The 20,450-nt window shown below is 49.7% G+C and overlaps 1 protein-coding gene across 1 annotated transcript in view; it reads right to left on the bottom strand.

Moving 5' to 3' along the window:
* LOC144496916 (ral guanine nucleotide dissociation stimulator-like) overlaps positions 1-20,450 on the bottom strand; it is a 157,154-nt gene that overhangs the window by 22,086 nt on the left and 114,618 nt on the right. The window contains exons 7-10 of the mRNA XM_078217533.1: positions 12,971-13,092; positions 2,950-3,165; positions 1,642-1,745; positions 200-284 (exon numbers count right to left, since the gene is read on the bottom strand). Of these exons, the coding sequence (XP_078073659.1) occupies positions 200-284; positions 1,642-1,745; positions 2,950-3,165; positions 12,971-13,092 (527 nt within the window). The remainder of the gene's footprint in view (positions 1-199; positions 285-1,641; positions 1,746-2,949; positions 3,166-12,970; positions 13,093-20,450) is intronic.

Here is a 20,450-nt window from a genome sequence, read left to right as displayed (position 1 = left end):
GATCTCACCCAGAGACGAAGTGTATATAATGAAATATATAATTACGTAACTATAATTTCATAATGACTATGATAGTCATATAATGACTGCGTATTATCAATGACAATATTTAACATTTGAAATTTTTACAATGAATCGTCACACGTGTTAATATTGAACAGAGAAATTTGCCAATTAAAGCCAAAATCAGGGTTCTTACTTTAATCAGCAGCTCCCGGCTCTGGGAATAATTGTTCTTCTCAGAAAAGATTTCCGACAGTTCATTGTAGCTTCGAAAGACATCCCTGGAAATGAAGTCAATGCAAAAAAACATGAGCTCAGCGAGCCCTGAGAGTGAGAACTCAGATCGCGTTACAGAATCTATAGAGAAAAGTAGGCTGCTCGAATTTACTGTGACACTGCCTGACTGGGGGACGTCTCTTGGGAAATCTTAGCTGCGTAGTGCCAATCAGATACTGCAGGAGCATGCCCCATCCACGCCCGTACCTGGGAATACGGAGAAGCTCCTCCAGTACTGAGATTTTGGGCGGCACGGTGGTACAGTGGTTAGCACTGCTGCCTCACAGCGCCAGGGACCAGGGTTCGATTCCGGCCTCAGGTGACTGTCTGTGTAGAGTTTGCACGTTTGTCCCATTGTCTGCGTGGATTTCCTCTGGGTGCTCCGGTTTCCTCCCACAGTCCAAAGATGCACAGGTTAGGTGGATTAGCTATGCTAAATTGCCCCTTAGTGTCCCAAGATGTGTAGGTTAGGGGGATTGGTGGGGTAAATATGTGGGGTTACGGCGATAAGCAGAGGATGGGCCTGATAAGGTGCTCTGTCAGAGAGTTGGTGCAGACGCAATGGGCCGAATGGCCTCCTTCTGCGCTGTAGGGATTCTATGACTTCACACTGCACATCCGAATCTGGGAGCATTTCTTGAACATCAATTCCAATTTCTGGGAATGCCACAACAATACTGTGTCACTGATCCCGACTCCACATTATACCTTGGAATCTGGGAGTGCTGCAGGAATATTAAATTACTGATCCTGATTTCACACGATTCCTAGGAATCTGGGATCACAGCTCCCAATCTTGGGAGTCCCGATTCCTGGAGATGTGGGAGCTACGTTCGCATGCTGAGGTGTTGATCGGAATTCCGTACCATCCGTGGGAATCCGGGAGCATTGCTCCAATACTGAGACATTGATACCCTCCCCTCCGCACTATCCCTGGGATTTCAGCTCCATTACTGAGATACTGATCACAATTCCGCATCACACTTGGGAATCCAGGAGCACTGTTCCAATATTGAGGGTGGAAATCATCCAGGCCTTCACACAAAGCAGGATCTTCCAGCCCCGCTGAAGTTGACCCCCCCTCCAATTACCGCGGGTTCCCCGACGGTAGCACAGGCAAGGAATGTTGATCGCCATCGACTTCAGCGAGACTGGACGATCCCACCAACAGTGGATGGGAAGTCACCTCCGACACAGTAAAACTCACAGCGGGAAGCCTGGAGAATTCTGCCTTGAGACGCTGGTATTTTCCCACCCCTCAGCCATACAGACCCCTCACCACCACCATCCCACACACTGTTCCCGAGATTCCAGGAACGTGGCTCCAAGACTGAGGCACTCATTCCCCACTCCACACAATACCTGGGAATCTCCTCCCACGTCTTCTTCAGCCTGTGGACGGAATTGGACTGGAGGGCGGAAATGATGGCGTAGAGCGAGGAAAAGTTCTTCAAAGCTCTGCATTCCTGGAAGCAAAGAGACTCAGAGTAATGGAGGGAGGCTGAGCTGGTTACTCCTCCAACAAGATTTCTGTTCAGCCGACATGCAAGCAGGTTTGAACAGTGCGTACTGTTGCACCTGTGTGCGGACTAGAATGCACCTCCAACCTAAAACTACCTGAGGGCAACTTAAATGTGGGCTGGAATTCTCTGACCCGGTCCGCAGCTGGGATTCTCCAGTCCCGCTGCAAGTGAATGAAGATTTGGCTGAGCGCCAAATTCTCCATCCTCGCTAGCAGCGGTGGCAGGGCGTGCGACATTGGAAAATTCCGGCTGTGGATACGTTTGGCGAGTTTTTGATCCTGACCTCCCAGTAGTGCGGCGCTCCAAGAAACCAAGGCAAAGAACGATGGAATAGGCAAGCGACACTGAGCTGGCGCTATTCCATCTGGAAGTGCAACTGCGGACTCTGGGGAGAATTCCAGTGGTCGGGATATTTCGCTGATGCCCTCAATGGCAGGGAAAATGCAAGCACCTGGAAGCTCATCCATCGGTGGCTCAGGGGGCAGCACAGTGGTTAGCACTGCTGCCTCACAGCGCCAGGGATCCAGGTTCAGTTCTGGCCTTGGGGACCGTGCAAACTCCGCACAGACATTCTCCCCGTGTCTGCGTGGGTTTCCTCCGGGTGCTCCAGTTTCCTCCCACAGTCCAAAGATATATGGGTTAGGTGGATTGGCCGTGCTAAATTACCCCTTTGTGTCCCAAGATGTGTAGGCTGGGTGGATTAGAGAGGGTAAATGCATGGAGTTATGGGGATAGGGCTTGGGTGGGATTGTGATCGGTGCACACTCGATGGGCCAAATGGCCTCCTTCTGCTCCCATCTTCTATGGGTGCGGGCATGGAAACTCCTGCCCATTGAGTTTAAATTCCACCAGCTGCTGGAGTGGGATTTAATGATGTGGAGATACCGGCGTTGGACTGGGGTAAACACAGTAAGACGTTTAACAACACCAGGTTAAAGTCCAACAGGTTTATTTGGTAGCAAAACCACACAAGTGGCTTGTGTGGCTTTTGCTACCAAATAAACCTGTTGGACTTTAACCTGGTGTTGTTAAACTTCTTAGTGGGATTTAATCCCAGGGGCCTCTGGATTGCTGGTTCACCACGAGCCCCCCTCCCACACCACCCCCGCCACACCGTCACGATTCCGACGTCCCCCGCCACACCTACCTCCGCAACCCGGATCCACTTCTCCAGGATCCTTGCCCGCTGCTGTGGCCGCAGCTTGGTGTTGCTCAGGCAGGAGCTGATGACGCAGTTGGTCAGCTTGTTGAACTGTCGGACGGTGGCCCTGATGGTGGGGGCCAGGTTCTCCTTCCCTTTCTTGTCCCGCTGCGACCAGATGGACCCCAGGCAGTGATAGGGGACCACTTTCATGAAAAGCTCCTGGGAGGAAAACAAGGCGACAGAGGCTTTTATGGCTCTTTGGAAAAAAAAATCACTTCGCAGAATCATAGAATCCCTACAGCGCAGGAGGAGGCCATTCGGCCCTTCAAGCCGGCACCAGCATCAATCCCACCCTATCCCCGTGACCCCATGTATTTACCCTGCTCACCCTCTTGGCACTATGGGACAATTTAGCATGGTCAATCCACCTAAGCTGCATACCTTTGGAGTGCCAATCATAGAATCCCTACAGCACAGAAGGAGGCCATTCAGCCCATTGAGCCTGCACTGACAGCAATCTCACTTAGCCCCTATCCCCTGCTAGTCCCCCTGATACTAAGGATCAATGTTGCATGGCCAATCCACCTAACCAACATATCTTTGGAGTGTGGGAGGAAACCGGGACACCCGGAGGAAACCCACACAGACACGGGGAGAACGTGCAAACTCCACACAGACAGTGACCCAAGGCAGGAATCGAACCCGGGTCCCTGGCGCTGTGAGGCAGCGGTGCTAACCACTGTGCCACCGTGCCGCCCATTTGCCAGCTGCAAGGTGTTCTGGTACATCCTGAGGGACTGAGAGGCGCCATGTAAATGTTCAGTCCTTCTATTTTAAAGGCTTAGCCAGAGCACTGAGCAAAAGCATCCCCGGTTAGCCTGGCGGGAAACCAGGGGTCACATCGGCGGGACTGGAAGATCCCGCCGCCTGCCGACGGCCTGAAAATCCTGCCCAGAGTGATCGACAGCACAGAAAGAGGCCCTTCAGCCCATCATGTCTGCGCCAGTCATTAAGCACCTATCTATTCTAATCCCATTTTCCAGCCCCTGCTCCATCGCTTTGAATGCTGCAGTATTTCGGATGCTCATCTAAATGCTTCTTAAATGTTGTGAGGAAATCAATGGGCAACATGGTGGCACAGTGGTTGGCATGGCTGCCTCACAGCGCCAGGGATCTGGGTTCAATTCCGGCCTCGGGTGACTGTGTGGAGCTTGTGCGTTCGGTCGGTGTGGGCTTCCTCCCACAGTGTAAAGATGTGCAGGTTAGATGGATCGGCCATGCTAAATTGCCCCTTAGTGTAGGCTAGGGGGATTAGCGTGGGAAATACATGGGGTCACGGAGATAGAGCCTGGGGGATATGCTCTGCTGGGGACTCGGTGCAGACTGGGTGGGGTAAATGGCCTCCTTCTGCACTGTAGGGATTGGATGAACCTGCCAAACAATGCATTCACTGAGATTAAATTCGGGTGGTGTATAAAATGGGCATCTGATCCCTCACTCCTTCCCCACCTCGCCCCATTCCTGCTCCCACTGGGTGGCTCAGGCTAACATCGAGGGTTCAGACTGCAGTGAATACAGACATTTCATCTCGTTGGACCCATGTTTGTTTTAAAGGCCTGTTCTATTGTGTTTGAACAGTAAGCACAGTTTAAACAAGGTTTAAGTGGCTGCTGACTGACACCTCTGCAAACACACACCTCGTTCACTCCACCCTCGAGCAGATGTTGAGCTGTATTGTTTTACACTGTGATTCACTTCACCCTCCAGACAGCTAGACTCCAGCAACATCCAGCTGGAGGTTTCTCTCATCACCGACTAGTGACCATTCTGATCAACTCCCTCCCCGTCACACCTCATTCCCATTCCATTGACAGGGTAGCCGAATATATCTATCGGGCAAGACAGAACTGCACAGAGCTCTTGGACTGGATTGGACCGGATGGGGCCCCCGCTCTGGACTGGATGGGGCCCCCGCTCTGGACTGGATGGAGCCCCCGCTCTGGACTGGATGGAGCCCCCGCTCTGGACCGGATGGGGCCCCCGCTCGGGTCTGGATGGGATTCTTGGACTGGACTGGATGGGGCTTTAGGACAGAAGGTCAAAGGATGACCTGATCCTTACAATTATAACTTGATTTAGGAGGATAGATTTAGGAGGATAGACATAGAGGATGAATGCAAAACATTGCGGATGCTGGAAATTTGAAACAAAAACAGAAAATGCTGGAAAATCTCAGCAGGTCTGACAGCATCAATGGAGAGAAAATAGAGCCAACACTTTGAGTCTGGATGTCCCTTCGTCAGACATAGAGGAGGTGCTTCCACTTGTGGTGGTGGGTGAGGGGGAGCGAGTGTTGGGGTTTCAGAATTTGAGGGGCAATAAATAAGATATTCTGATTGGAGGGGATGTTACCATGGAGAATGCAGCAAGGAACAGTTAACTGCCCAGCTTTGTTCAAATTCAAACCGAGCAGGCCATTGGTGAAGACATTAACCAAGGGCAAACAAACAAGGGAATGACTCCACCAATCAGAGCCCACTTGCCATCCAATCTCTCTCCCCTCATGCAGTAGAAATTGTTGTTTCCCTGGTACTGTTGGTAATTTCTTGCAAAGCTGTCCTGTTGTGCCCAAGATTTTTTAAAAATTCTTTTATGGGATGTGGGCATCACTCGCTGGGCCAACATTTATTGTCAAACCCTAAGTGCCCCTGGGGAAGCAGTTAAGAGTCAACCACATTGCTGTGGATCTGGAATCGCTTGTAGACCCAGAGCAGGTAAGGATGGCGGATTTCCTCCTCCAGTCATTGAACGATCGACAGAGGTTTCATGATTTCATTAGGCTTTTAATTCCAAATTTTTACTGAATTCCACTTCCACCGTCTGCCATGGTGGGATTCGAACCCGGGTCCCCAAAACATTACTCTGGGGCTTTGGATTACTAGTCCAGTGATAATATCACTTCGGCCACTGCCTAGTGAAAAGCTTTGATAGCGTTTCTCTCTTTTCAGCAATGCTCAGGCTTTGTGCTACCAAATTACAATTTATAAGATTGGGAGTAATAAATCCAATGGGAAATTGAGGAGAAGCTTCTTTACCCAGAGACTGGAGCGAGTTGCCAGAGGTAGGCGTAGAGGCGGGTACAATTTTGACTTTTAAAAAGCATTTAGACAGTTACATGGGTAAGATGGATATAGAGGGATATGGGCCAAAAGTGGGCAATTAGGACTAGCTTAGTGGTAAAAACTGGACAGCATGAACAAGTTGGGCCAAAGGGCCTGTTTCCATGCTGTGAACCTCTGTGATTCTCTCTGGTGAGAATGTGGAACTCGCTACCAGAGAAGTGGTATCAATTGAAATGAATAGAATAGAAGCATATAAGGGAAAATTAGATAAAAATATGAGGGAGAGAGCAATAGAAGGAGATGTAGATGGGTTAACAAAGAACAAAGAACAGTACAGCACAGGAAACAGGCCCTTCAGCCCTCCAAGCCTGTGCCGCTCATTGGTCCAACTAGACCATTCGTTTTATCCAGAAATAAAGGAAAAAAAATACTGTGGATGCTGGAAATCTGAAATAAGAAGCAGAACATGCCGGAATAGCTCAGCAGGTCTGGCAGCATCCGTGGAGGGAGAAACACAGGGGCCCCCCACAAACGCAGCCTGTTTTCCAGCAGTGGAGGCAATTCGACATCTTCCAGTCCCGTCGATGTCTGTGGCATTTCGTGTGGCTCGTCCGTCCCGCCGTCTGCAAAACCCACTGCGGGAGGTGGGGAGTTTATTTATTATGTATTCGTGTCACGAGTAGGCTTACATTCACACTGCAATGAAGTTACTGTGAAATCCCCTCGTCGCCATACTCCGACGCCTGTTCGGGTACACTGGGGGAGGCCACCTTCGGCAGGGCCAGAAGCTCCCGCCTGCGGGAACGACCGGAAAATTCCCGGCAGAGTCGGCGTTTATTTTACCATAACCAGCCTGGGTGGAAGGCAGGTGTGGAAAAGTGTTGTCAGCATCCTTCCCCAAAAGGATTTGTGGCCCGTTTTGAAAATATGCTTGTCCTCCCTGTGAAAGTAAATATTCCGATGTCTTGGACCTGTTCCCACAGTGTGAGATTTCCCTGGAGCCAAATAGATGGAAAGTGGCAAGAGTATTGTATGTAAATCCCAGCGTGCATGCACTGTGCCGCAAATACATTTCTAATTTACCTCAAACACCTCAAGTGCTTTTCATGACATCCAAAGCACTTGACAGCTAATTGTTTCTGATGGCAGGTCACAGGCCTGAAACGTTAACTCTGTTTTCTCTCTCTCATACGAAACAGGAGGCGGCCATTCGGCCCCTCAAACCTGCTCCGCCTGCTGTTCAGTAAGATCACGCTGATCAGTTGGTGTTTCGAGTTCCACATTCGCTGCAATAAGCTTTCACTCCCCTGCCTAATAAGAATCTACCTAGCCCATCGCAGAGTCACAGAATTGTCACAGCGCTGAAGGAGGCCATTCGGTCCATCATGACTGCACCAGCTCTCCAAACGAACATCATGATTTAGTGCCACTCCCTTGCCTTAATCCCATTCCCCTGCACATTGTTTCCAGTCAAATAATCACCTCACACCCTCTCGAATGCCTCGATTGAACTTGCCTCCAACACAATTGAAGGCAGAGCATTCCAGACCCCCAACCACTCGCTGTGTGAAAAAGATCTCTCCTCTCACATCACACTTGCTTCTTTTGCAAATCACTTTCCGTTTCTGCCCCCTCGATCCTTTTACGAATGGGAACAGCTTCTCCCGATCTACTCTGTTCGGCCCCCTCATGATTTTGAACATCTCCATCAAATCTCCTCTCAGCCTTCTTCTCCCCAAGGAGAACAGTCCCAACCTCATAGAAATCATAGAAACCCTACAGTACAGAAAGAGGCCATTCAGCCCATCGAGTCTGCACCGACCACAATCCCACCCAGGCCCTATCCCCATATCCCTACATATATTACCCGCTAATCCCTCTAATCTACGTATCTCAGGACACTAAGGGGCAATTTTTAGCATGGCCAATCAACCTAACCCGCACATCTTTGGACTGTGGGAGGAAACCGGAGCATCCGGAGGAAACCCACGCAGACATGAGGAGAATGTGCAAACTCCACACAGACAGTGACCCAAGCCGGGAATCGAACCCAGGTCCCTGGAGCTGTGAAGCAGCAGTGCTAACCACTGTGCTACCGTGCCGCCCCCTCTCCAAACTATCCTTATAACTGAAGTTTCTCATCTCTGGGACTGTTCTTGTAAACCTCTTCTGCACTCTCTCCAATGCGTTCACATCCTCCCCATAGTGTGGCACCCAGAACTGTGCACATTGCTCCAGCTGAGGTCTAACTAGTGTTTTACACCAGATCAACATAATATATTACTCTTGTGTTCTATGCTCCTGTTAATAAAGCCCAGAATACCATATGATTCACTCACTATTCTGCTACCTTCAATGACCCATGTTTGTGGATGGGAGCCAATCAAGCTTTGTGGATGGTGTTGAGCTTCTTGAGTGTTATTGGAGCTGCACTCATCCAGGGAAGTGAAGATTATTCCAACACACTCCTGACTTGTGCCTTGTAGATGGTGGACAAGCTTTGGGGAGTCAGGCGGAGAATTATTCACCACAGTATTCCTCGCCTTTGACTTGCTGTGGTAACCATAGTATTTACAAGGCTGGTCCAGTTCAGTTTCTGGATGTTTATTTATTAAAGTCACAAGTAGGCTTACTTGCAATGAAGTTACTGTGAACATCCCCGAGTCGCCACACTCCGGCGCCTGTTCGGGGACACTGAGAAAGAATTTAGCATGGCCAATGCACCTAACCAGGTCTGTGGGAGGAAACCGGAGCACCCGGAGGAAACCCACGCAGACACAGGGAGAATGTGCAAACTCCACACAGACAGTGACCCAAGCCTGGAATTGAACCCAGGTCCCTGATGCTGTGAGGCAGCAGTGCTAACCACTGTGCCGCCCGTCTATATGGGTAGTGGGGATTCAGTGATGGTAATGCCTTTGAACGACAAAGGTTGATGGTTAGATTATCTCTTAGAGGTCGTCATTGCCTGGCTCTTGTGTGGCACCAATGTTACTTGCCACTTGCCAGCCAAAACCTGGATATTGTTCAGGTCTTACTGCATGTGGACATGGACTGCTTCAGTATCTGAGGAGTCGCGAATGGTGCTGAACATTGTTCAGTCATCGGTAGACATCTCCACTTCAGACTTTATGATGAAATGAGGGTCATTAATGAGTGTCGCAACAGGTCCACAGCAGACGTCATCTCCCTGGCCCTGCACTCAACCCTGGAACACCTAGATAATGAAGACACCTATGTCAGACTCCTATTTATTGACTACAGCTCAGCCTTCAACACCATTATTCCTACCAAACTCCATTGCCTGGGCCTTGGCACCTCCATCTGCAACTTGATCCTGAACTTCCTAACCCACAGACCGTGACCAGTAAGGACAGGCAACAACACCCCTCCACAATCATCCTCAAGGATGTGTCCTCAGCCCCCTACTATACTCCCTTTTACACCTTTGACTGTGTGGCCAAATTCCCCTCCAACTCAATTTTCAAGTTTGACACCACCATAGAGGGTCGAATCTCAAACAATGGCAAGACACAGTACAGGAAAAAGATGGAGAATCTGGTGAACTGATACGGCAACAATAATCTCTCCCTCAAAGTCAACAAAACAAAGGAGATAGTCATCGACTTCAGTCTCTCCAAACTGACACTACAGTTAAGAAAGCCCACCAATGCCTCTACTTTCTCAGAAGACCAAGAAAATTTGGCATGTCCATTAATACTCTCACCAACTTTTACAGATACACCATAGAAAGCATTCTTTCCGGTTGTATCACAGCTTGGCATGTCATCTGCTCTGTCCAAAACCGCAAGAAACTACAAAGGGTCATGAACGAAGCCCAGTCCATCACTCAAACTAGCTCCCACCCACTGACTCCATTGCCGCTGCCTCAGAAAAACAGCCAGCATAATTAAGGACTCCACACACCTCGGACATACTCTCGTCCACCTTCTTCCATCAGGAAAAAGATACAAAAGTCTGAGGTCATGTACCAACCGATTCAAGAACATAGAACGTAGAACATTACAGCGCAGTACAGGCCCTTTGGAACCTCGATGTCGCGCCGACCAGTGAAAACAATCTAAAGCCCCTCTAACCGACACTATTCCAATATCATCCATATGTTTATCCAATAACCATTTGAATGCTCTTAATGTTGACGAGTCCACTACTGCTGCAGGCAGGGCATTCCACGCCCTTACTACTCTCTGAGTAAAGAACCTACCTCTGACATCTGTCCTATATCTATCACCCCTCAATTTAAAGCTATGTCCCTTCATGCTAGCCATCACCATCTGAGGAAAAAGGCTCTCACTGTCCACCCTATCTAATCCTCTGATCATCTTGTATGCCTCTATTAAGTCACCTCTTAACCTTCTTCTCTCTAACGAAAACAACCTCAAGTCCCTCAGCCTTTCCTCATACGATCTTCCCACCATACCAGGCAACATCCTGGTAAATCTCCTCTGCACCCTTTCCAACGCTTCCACATCTTTCCTATAATGCGGCAACCTGAACTGTACGCAATACTCCAAGTGCGGCCGCACCAGAGTTTTATACAGTTGCAGCATGACCTCCTGGCTCCGAAACTCAATCCCTCTACCAATAAAAGCTAACACACCATATGCCTTCTTAACAACCCTATCAACCTGGGTGCCAACTTTCAGGGATCTATGCACATGGACGTCCAGATCCCTCTGTTCATCCACACTACCAAGTATCTTACCATTAGCCCAGTACTCTGTATTCCTGTTACTCCTTCCAAAATGAATCATCTCACACTTTTCCACATTAAACTCCATTTGCCACCTCTCAGCCCAGCTCTGCAGCTTACCTATGTCCCTCTGTAACCTGTCACTTCCCTCCACACTGTCTACAACTCCACCGACTTTAGTGTCATCCGCAAATTTACTAACCCATCCTTCTACGCCCTCATCCAGGTCATTTCTAAAAATGACAAACAGCAGTGGCCCCAAAACAGATCCTTGTGGTACACCACTGGTAACTGAACTCCAGGATGAATATTTCCCATCAACCACCACCCTCTGTTTTCTTACAGCTAGCCAATTCCTGATCCAAACCACTAAATCACCCTCAATCCCATGTGTCCGTATTTTCTGCAATAGCTTACCATGGGGAACCTTATCAAACGCTTTGATAAGGTTTGATAAGAGCTTCTTCTCAGCTGCCGTCAGACTTTTGAATGGACCTACCTCACATTAAATTGATATTTTTCTACATTTCTTCTCTTTTTCTAGGTATGACTGTGACACTACATTCTGCACTCTCTTCTTTCCTTCCCTACGTTTGGTATGCTTGTCTGTATAGTGTACAAGAAACAATACTTTTCACTGCATACTAATACATGTGACAATAATAAATCAAATCAAAAGCAGCTGAAGATGGTTGGACCTCGATGACCACAAAAACTAACAGATTTTATAAAGAAAATCCAACACACTGGTTGAAGACCCTAACCAGTGTGGTCTACAGGTGGCTACAGACCCCCAACAATGTGGCCAATCCTCCCAGTGTCTGCGTGGGTTTCCTCTGGGTGCTCTGGTTTCATCTCACAATCCAAGGTAGTGCAGGTTAGGTGGAATGGCTATGCTAAATTGCCCCTCAGTGTCCCAAGATGTGTAGATTGGGAGATTAGTGGATAAGTACATGGGGTTACGGGGATAGGGCCTCGGTAAGATGCTCTGATGGAGAGTCGGTACAGGCTCGATGGGCTGAATGGCCTCCTTCTGCACTGTAGGGATTCTATGATTCTGACCAGCCGTTGAGAATTAGCTTTTTGCTATCAAATCAGTACACCAGACTAATTACCACATGGCCTGCGTGAAGGTCACTCAATGCGACCTTCCCAAGGGCAATTCCAGGCAGTCAGACGCAATGGGTTGAACGGCCTTCATCTACACCGTAGCAATCCACTGATTCTATCAGCAAATGCGAGCAATGCCCACCTCACAGGAATGAATTTTAAAATAATCTCCCCAAACCGTCCAGTTCTCACAAAATGTCTTCAAACTGAAACGTTCTCTCTACCTCTGTCTCTGTCCCACTCCCTACTTCTCTGTCTTTCCATCCCTCTCTGTCTCTCCCTCCCTCGCTGTCTCACTCTGTCTCTCCCTCCCTCTCTGTCTCACTCTGTCTCTCTCTGTCTCAGTAAGAAGTCTCACAACACCAGGTTAAAGTCCAACAGGTTAATTTGGTAGCACAAGCCACACAAGCTTTCAGAGCGTTGCTCCTTCATCAGCTGAGTGGGAGTCGTATTCACAAACAGGGCATGAACACGACTCCCACTCACCTGATGAAGGAGCAGCGCTCTGAAAGCTTGTGGCTTGTGCTACCAAATAAACCTATTGGACTTTAACCTGGTGTTGTGAGACTTCTTACTGTGTTCACCCCAGTCCAACGCTGGCATCTCCACATCTCTCTGTCTCCCCCTCCCTTTCTGTCTCACTCTCTCTCTACCTCTCTATCTCTCTCTCTCTCTGTCTCCCCCTCCCTCTCTGTCTCCCCTTCACTCTCTGTCTCTGTCTCCCCCTCCCTCTCTGTCTCTGTCTCCCCCTCCCTCTCTGTCTCTGTCTCCCCCTCCCTCTCTGTCTCCCCCTCCCTCTCTGTCTCCCCCTCCCTCTCTGCCTCTCTCTCTGTCTCCCCCTCCCTCTCTGTCTCCCCCTCCCTCTCTGTCTCCCCCTCCCTCTCTGTCTCCCCCTCCCTCTCTGTCTCCCCCTCCCTCTCTGTCTCCCCCTCCCTCTCTGTCTCCCCCTCCCTCTCTGTCTCCCCCTCCCTCTCTGTCTCCCCCTCCCTCTCTGTCTCCCCCTCCCTCTCTCCATTTGCCAGCATTTACTGTTCATTGCCAGAACGGTGTGCGAGAGAGACTAGCGAAGGGTGCTCACCGCATCGATCATGGTAAGCTGCGAGGCCGCCACATCCGCCATGAAGGTCAGGATATCGGCTGCTTCCGGCTTGATCCCATTCTCCTCACTCTGGCTCAGCTCCTCGTGCTCCGGGTCTTGACCTGTCAATCAGAAACATCACTGGGACACTGATAAACACCAAAACAACACACACAGCGCAGAGAGGAAGCACCAAAGGCACCAGGTACGGGTGGTGTATATAGAGAGGAACTATTTCCACTGGACGGGGGAAAGGGGGCTGAGGCCCTGGATTTTCCAACTTTTACAGATGCACCATAGAAAGCATTCTTTCTGGTTGGATCACAGCTTGGTATGGCTCCTGCTCTGCTCAAGACCGCAAGGAACTACAAAAGGTCGTGAATGTAGCCCAATCCATCACGCAAACCAGCCTCCCATCCATTGACTCTGTCTACACTTCCCGCTGCCTCGGCAAAGCAGCCAGCATAATTAAGGACCCCACGCATCCCGGACATTCTCTCTTGCACCTTCTTCCATCGGGAAAAAGATACAAAAGTCTGAGGTCACGTACCAACCGACTCAAGAACAGCTTCTTCCTTGCTGCCGTCAGACTTTTGATTGGACCTACCTCGCACGATGTTGATCTTTCTCTACACCCGCGCTATGACTGTAACACAATGGACGAGATTCTCTGGCCTCCCAGCCGTGTGTTTGCTGCCAGTAGGAGGTGTGCGCTGTTTGCTTGCGACGGGATTCCCAGGTCCTGCCGCTGTCAATGGGAATTCCCATTGACGTCACCCCACGCGGGTGGGAAACCCGCGAGCGGGGGTGCACTGCCGGCGGAACCAGAGAATCCCACTGGCATGAACGGCTGGAGAATTCCGGCCTACATCCTGCACTCCCTCCTTTCCTTCTCCCCTATGTACTCTATGAACGGTATGCTTTGTCTGTATAGCGCGCAAGAAACAATACTTTTCACTGCATATTAATAAATGTGACAATAATAAACCAAATCAAATCCTAGAGGGTCTAAACATCAACACCAAACTTTTCAGGTGTGAAATTTGGAAACACTTCTTCACATCACAGGAGTTTGGAACTCACATCTGAGTGCCGGGTCTCTTTAAATCTGAGGTTAACAGGAGTTTTGTTCAGGGAAATGGGGCAAAGGCTGGCCTTATGGTGTTACGGCACAGAGCAGCCGCTCTCTTGTCAAGTGGCATAACAGGTTTCAGAGGGTAAACAGCCTCCTTCGCTTGCTATGTGCCCATGCTCTGATTTAACAATGTTACTAACAAGGGCAATTTGAATCGATACTTGAAGGGGACAAGATTGCCAAGCTTTGAGGGGTGAGACTAAGGAGATTACTCTCTGAAAGAGCCGGCACAGGCACGATGGGCCCAGTGGCCTCCTTCTGTGTCTGTATTATTATGATTTTATTCAAAAATCACAGCCACAACTGGGAGCACACAACACAGAAACACCACTGAACACACACACACACAGACATACATGCTCACACATACATTCATGCACACACTCACACACACACTCAAATATACAAACACACACACACAATATACACACATACTCACAGACAGACACACGCACAGATTGACATTCACACACACACACTCACAGACACGACACACAGACACACACACACAGACACACACACACACACAGACACACACAGACACACACAGACACACACAGACACAGACACACACTCAGACGTTAAAATGCAGGGTGGGAGGGGGTCACATTGGGAAAAATAATTGGGAAGCACTGCTCTAAAGGGCACATTCACAGTTTCTCCAGTCTTCCCACACAGCTAAACCTCATGGAACTATTGAAGTAGATCTCTTTTCTCTCCAAAGCCTGAATATCCTTAGAACCATAGAATCCCTACAGTGAAGAAGAGACCATTCAGCCCATTGAGTCTGCACCAACTCTCCAAAAGAGCATCTTAACCAGGCCCACCCCCGCTTTAGAGTCTCACCCCACACATTTTCCATGGCTAATCCATCTAACCTACACATCCTGGGGCATGAAGGGGCAATTTAGCATGGCCAATCTACCTAATCACATCTTTGGAGTGAGAGAGGAAACTGGAGCACCCAGAAGAAACCCACGCAGACATGGGGAGAACATGCAAACTCCACACAGTCATCCAAGGCCAAAATCAAACCCGGGTCCCTGGCGCTGTAAGTGGAAAAGTCTGTAAGTGTAAGCTTGTGTGGCTTTTGCTACCAAATAAACCTGTTGGACTTTAACCTGGTGTTGTTAAACTTCTTGCTGTAAGTGGACACATTGGCCGAATTCTCCGATGTCATACACCCTCCCCCCCCTACCAGCGAGAACGGAGAATTTGGAGCTCAGCTAAATCTCCATTTACAGCAGTGGGACTGGAGAATCCCAGCCCCGGACAAGGGCAGAGAATCCCAGCCCCAGAGGAGGGCAGAGAATCCCAGCCCCGGAGGAAGGCAGAGAATCCCAGGCCCGGAGGAGGGCAGAGAATCCCAGCCCCGGAGGAGGGCAGAGAATCCCAGCCCTAGACAAGGGCAGAGAATCCCAGCCCCGGAGGAAGGCAGAGAATCCCAGGCCCGGAGGAGGGCAGAGAATCCCAGCCCTAGACAAGGGCAGAGAATCCCAGCCAGCAATCCAGCTGAGGCCTAACCATTGGCTTATAACATTTAGCATGTATTCCTTGCTTTTGTACTCTATGGCTTTATTTAGAACTCAGTAAGAAGTCTCACAACACCAGGTTAAAGTCCAACAGGTTTATTTGGTAGCAAATACCATAAGCTTTCGGAGCACTGCTCCTTCGTCAGATGGAGTGGAAATCTGCTCTGAAACAGTGCAAACAGACAGAATCAAGTTGCAGAATACTGATTAGAATGCGAATCCTACAACCAGCCAGGTCTTAAAGGTACAGACAATGTGGGTGGAGGGAACATTAAACACAGGTTAAAGAGATGCGTATTGTCTCCAGACAGGACAGCTAGTGAGATTCTGCAAGTCCAGGAGGCAAGCTGTGGGGGTTACTGATAATGTGACATAAATCCAACATCCCGGTTTAGGCCGTCCTCATGTGTGCGGAACTATTTATTTAGAACACCAAAGATCCAATTTGCTTCTAACAGCTTTGTCAACTTGTCCTGCAGACATATAAAATGGGAGCAGGAGTAGGCCATTCAGCCCCTTGAGCCTGCTCCACCATTGAATAAGACCACGGTTTGTGTTTCGGGTTACACATTCCCCATCAACCCCCCTTAACCTTTGATCTCCTCGCACAACAAGAATCTTAGCTAGCCCCATATTAAAAATATTCAGTGACCCCGTCGCCATTGCTTTCTGAGGCAGAGAGTTCCAAAGTCCCACAACCTTCTGAGAGAAAACACATTCTCCTCATCTCTGTCCTAAAAGGGTGACCCCAATTTTAAAACAATGCCCCCTAGCTCCAGACTCACTCATGAGAGGAAACATCCTTCCCACGTCCACCTTGTCAAAACCATTCAGGATTTTATACTTCAATCAAGTTACTCCCTCACTCTCCTAATCTCCAGTGGAAACAAGCCCAATCTGTGCAACCTTTCCTCATAAGACAACTCGCTCATTCCAGGTATCAATCTAGAAAACCTCTTCTGAACCCCCTCCAACACATTTATACCCTTCCTTAAATAAGGAGCCCAATGCTCCACATAGTATTTGAGATGTGGTCTCACCAATGCCCTGTATAACTGAAACATAGTAAGAAGTTTAACAACACCAGGTTAAAGTCCAACAGGTTTATTTGGTAGCAAAAGCCACACAAGCTTTCGAAGCTCTAAGCCCCTTCTTCAGGTGAGTGGGAATTCTGTTCACAAACAGAGTTTATAAAGACACAGACTCAACTGAAACATGACATACTTATTTTTATAGAATCATAGAATCCTACAGTGCAGAAGGAGGCCATTCAGCCCACCAAGTCTGCAACGAACAATCCCACCCAGGCTTGCCATATCCCCATAACCCCATGCATTTACCCTAGCTAGTCCCCCAACACAAAGGGGCAATTTAGCATGGCTAATCCACCGAACCCGCACATCTTTGGACTGTGGGAGGAAACCGGAGCACCCGGAGGAAACCCACGCAGACAAAGGGAGAACGTGCAAACTCCTCACAGACAGTGACCCAAGGCGGGAATCGAATCCATGTCCTTGGCGCTGTGAGGCAGCAGTGCTAACCACTGTGCCACCGTGCCGCCAGCTTTATGTTGAAGTCCTCTCATGATAGTGAATAGCATTCCACTAGCCTTCATAATGACATGTTGTATCTGCATACTAACATTTTGTGACTTATGTAAAGTACCTTTAGGGGGGTAATCACACAGTGTTGTTAGGGGGGTAATCACACAGTGCTGTTAGGGGGGTAATCACACAGTGCTGTTAGGGGGGTAATCACACAGTGCTGTTAGGGGGGTAATCACACAGTGCTGTTAGGGGGGGGGAATCACACAGTGCTGTTAGGGGGGTAATCACACAGTGCTGTTGGGGGGGGGAATCACACAGTGCTGTTAGGGGGGTAATCACACAGTGCTGTTATTGGGGGGGGGAATCACACAGTGCTGTTAGGGGGGGGGGAGAATCACACAGTGCTGTTATTGGGGGGGGGAAATCACACAGCGCTGTTGGGGGCGGGGGGGAATCACACAGTGCTGTTATTGGGGGGGGGAATCACACAGCGCTGTTAGTGGCGGGGGGGGGAATCACACAGTGCTGTTATTGGGGGGGGGGGAAATCACACAGTGCTGTTCTTGGGGGGGGGGAATCACACAGTGCTGTTACGGGGGTGGGGGGAATCACACAGTGCTGTTCTTGGGGGGGGGAATCACACAGTGCTGTTATTGGGGGGGGGGGAAATCACACAGTGCTGTTCTTGGGGGGGGGAATCACACAGTGCTGTTACGGGGGTGGGGGGAATCACACAGTGCTGTTCTTGGGGGGGGGAATCACACAGTGCTGTTAGTGGGGGGGGGGGGAATCACACAGTGCTGTTATTGGGGGGGGGAAATCACACAGTGCTGTTCTTGGGGGGGGGGGGAATCACACAGTGCTGTTAGTGGGGGGGGGAATCACACAGTGCTGTTATTGCGGGGGGGGTAATCACACAGTGCTGTTATTGGGGGGGGGAGAATCACACAGTGCTGTTAGTGGGGGGGGGGGGGGGAATCACACAGTGCTGTTATTGGGGGGGGGGGAATCACACAGTGCTGTTATTGGGGGGGGGGAAATCACACAGTGCTGTTATTGGGGGGGGGAATCACACAGTGCTGTTATTGGGGGGGGGAATCACACAGTGCTGTTATTGGGGGGGGGGAATCACACAGTGCTGTTATTGGGGGGGGGGGAATCACACAGTGCTGTTATTGGGGGGGGGGTAATCACACAGTGCTGTTATTGGGGGGGAGGGGAATCACACAGTGCTGTTATTGGGGGGGGGAATCACACAGTGCTGTTATTGGGGGGGGGAATCACACAGTGCTGTTATTGGGGGGGGGAATCACACAGTGCTGTTATTGAGGGGGGGGGAATCACACAGTGCTGTTATTGGGGGGGGGGAATCACACAGTGCTGTTATTGGGGGGGGGGGAATCACACAGTGCTGTTATTGGGGGGGGGGGAATCACACAGTGCTGTTATTGGGGGGGGGGAATCACACAGTGCTGTTCTTGGGGGGGGAATCACACAGTGCTGTTATTGGGGGGGGAATCACACAGTGCTGTTATTGGGGGGGGGGGATCACACAGTGCTGTTATTGGGGGGGGGAATCACACAGTGCTGTTATTGGGGGGGGGGGGGTAATCACACAGTGCTGTTATTGGGGGGGAATCACACAGTGCTGTTATTGGGGGGGGGGAATCACACAGTGCTGTTAGGGGGGTGAATCACACAGTGCTGTTATTGGGGGGGGTAATCACACAGTGCTGTTATTGGGGGGGAATCACACAGTGCTGTTATTGGGGGGGGGGGAATCACACAGTGCTGTTAGGGGGGGAATCACACAGTGCTGTTAGGGGGGGTGAATCACACAGCGCTGTTGGGGGAGGGGGGAATCCCACAAGATTTCATCCAGTGCCCATGAAGGAAAGTCTAATATAGTTCTAAATCAGAGCTGTGAATGGCTTAGATAGGAACCTGGCTGTGGGTGACATTCCCACCCACCTACTGCCCTGGTTTCACTGGGCGATGAAATTTACGGCTTTGGGTTGTCAAATGATATTCCAGCGTGTGCAGGAACAGAGAGAAAGTAGAACAGGACATACCGTTTCCGGGGGCTTTGCCATCGCTGCTGGACAACTTCTTGTTCAGCGAGAGGAGATCGTCGACTCGACGTTCCAGATCCGAGCCGCTGCACTCCTGTTTTATGTAAAGTGTTAGGCGGTTCAGGCAGGCTTGATTCAGCCCCTGGAAATCTTCGGAATACTGCTCCAACCAAGTGGAAAACACGGAGGAGGCGGCGCTAGAACGCAAAGGCAGAGCCGTCAGGAGAAAGCTCACATTAGGCCGAGCACTCGAAACAGCGCAGTCTCAAACGCAAAGGACTCGGCCAATGTAAATCCTACATAGCGGAAGGTAGGATTTAAGTCTAAGTTCAAATGTATTTATTATTGTCACAAGTAGGCTTACATTAACACTGCAATGAAGTTACTGTGAAAATCCCCTAGTCGCCACACTCCGGCACCTGTTCGGGTACACTGAGGGAGAATTTAGCACAGCCAATGCACCTAACCTGCACGTCTTTCAGACTGTGGGAGGAAATCCATGCAGTCACGGGGAGAATGTACAAACTCTCCACAGACAATGACTCAAGCTGGGAATCGAACTCGGGTCCCTGGCGCTTTGAGGCAGCAGCGCTAACCACTGTGCCACAGTGCCCTAGGTTAGACGGGTTGGTTGTAAGTTCTGTTAAGCACATAGTGGCTTTAAGAAAAAAAACAAGACATCAAAGGGCTCTTCATAATCAATTTTCTTAGAATTTAATTTGTGGGATGTGGGCGTCGCTGGCTAGGCCAGTAATTATTGCTCATCCCTAATTGCCTCTTGACAAGGTGACGATGAGCTGCCTTCTTTAACTGCTGCAATCCCCATGGTGTAGGTACACCCACGATGCTGTTAGGGAGGGAGTTCCAGGATTAAATTAAGTCCTAATGATGGGTAGTCACTGCTGCAAAGTAGGAACCTGCAGCAGCCAATTTGTGGACAGTAAGCTCCCACAAACAACAATGAAGTAAGTGACAAGGTGATGTGTTTTTGTGATGTGGATTGAGGCGTTACATTCGAGGAAGCCAGATGCTGAAGGACAGTGGTGCTCAAAACATTGATTTACAAAGCAAAATGTTACAAAGCCTGCGATAAAAGCAAATTGCTGCGGATGCTGGAACCTGAAACCAAAAGAGAAAATGCTGGAAAATCTCAGCAGGTCCTGGCAGCATCTGGTAAGGAGAGAAAAGTGCTGA

Source organism: Mustelus asterias, chromosome 8 (assembly GCF_964213995.1).
Source record: "Mustelus asterias chromosome 8, sMusAst1.hap1.1, whole genome shotgun sequence".
NCBI lineage: Eukaryota > Metazoa > Chordata > Chondrichthyes > Carcharhiniformes > Triakidae > Mustelus > Mustelus asterias.
Note: the sequence above shows the minus strand (reverse complement) of the source record. Positions and strands in the feature narration are given on the sequence as shown.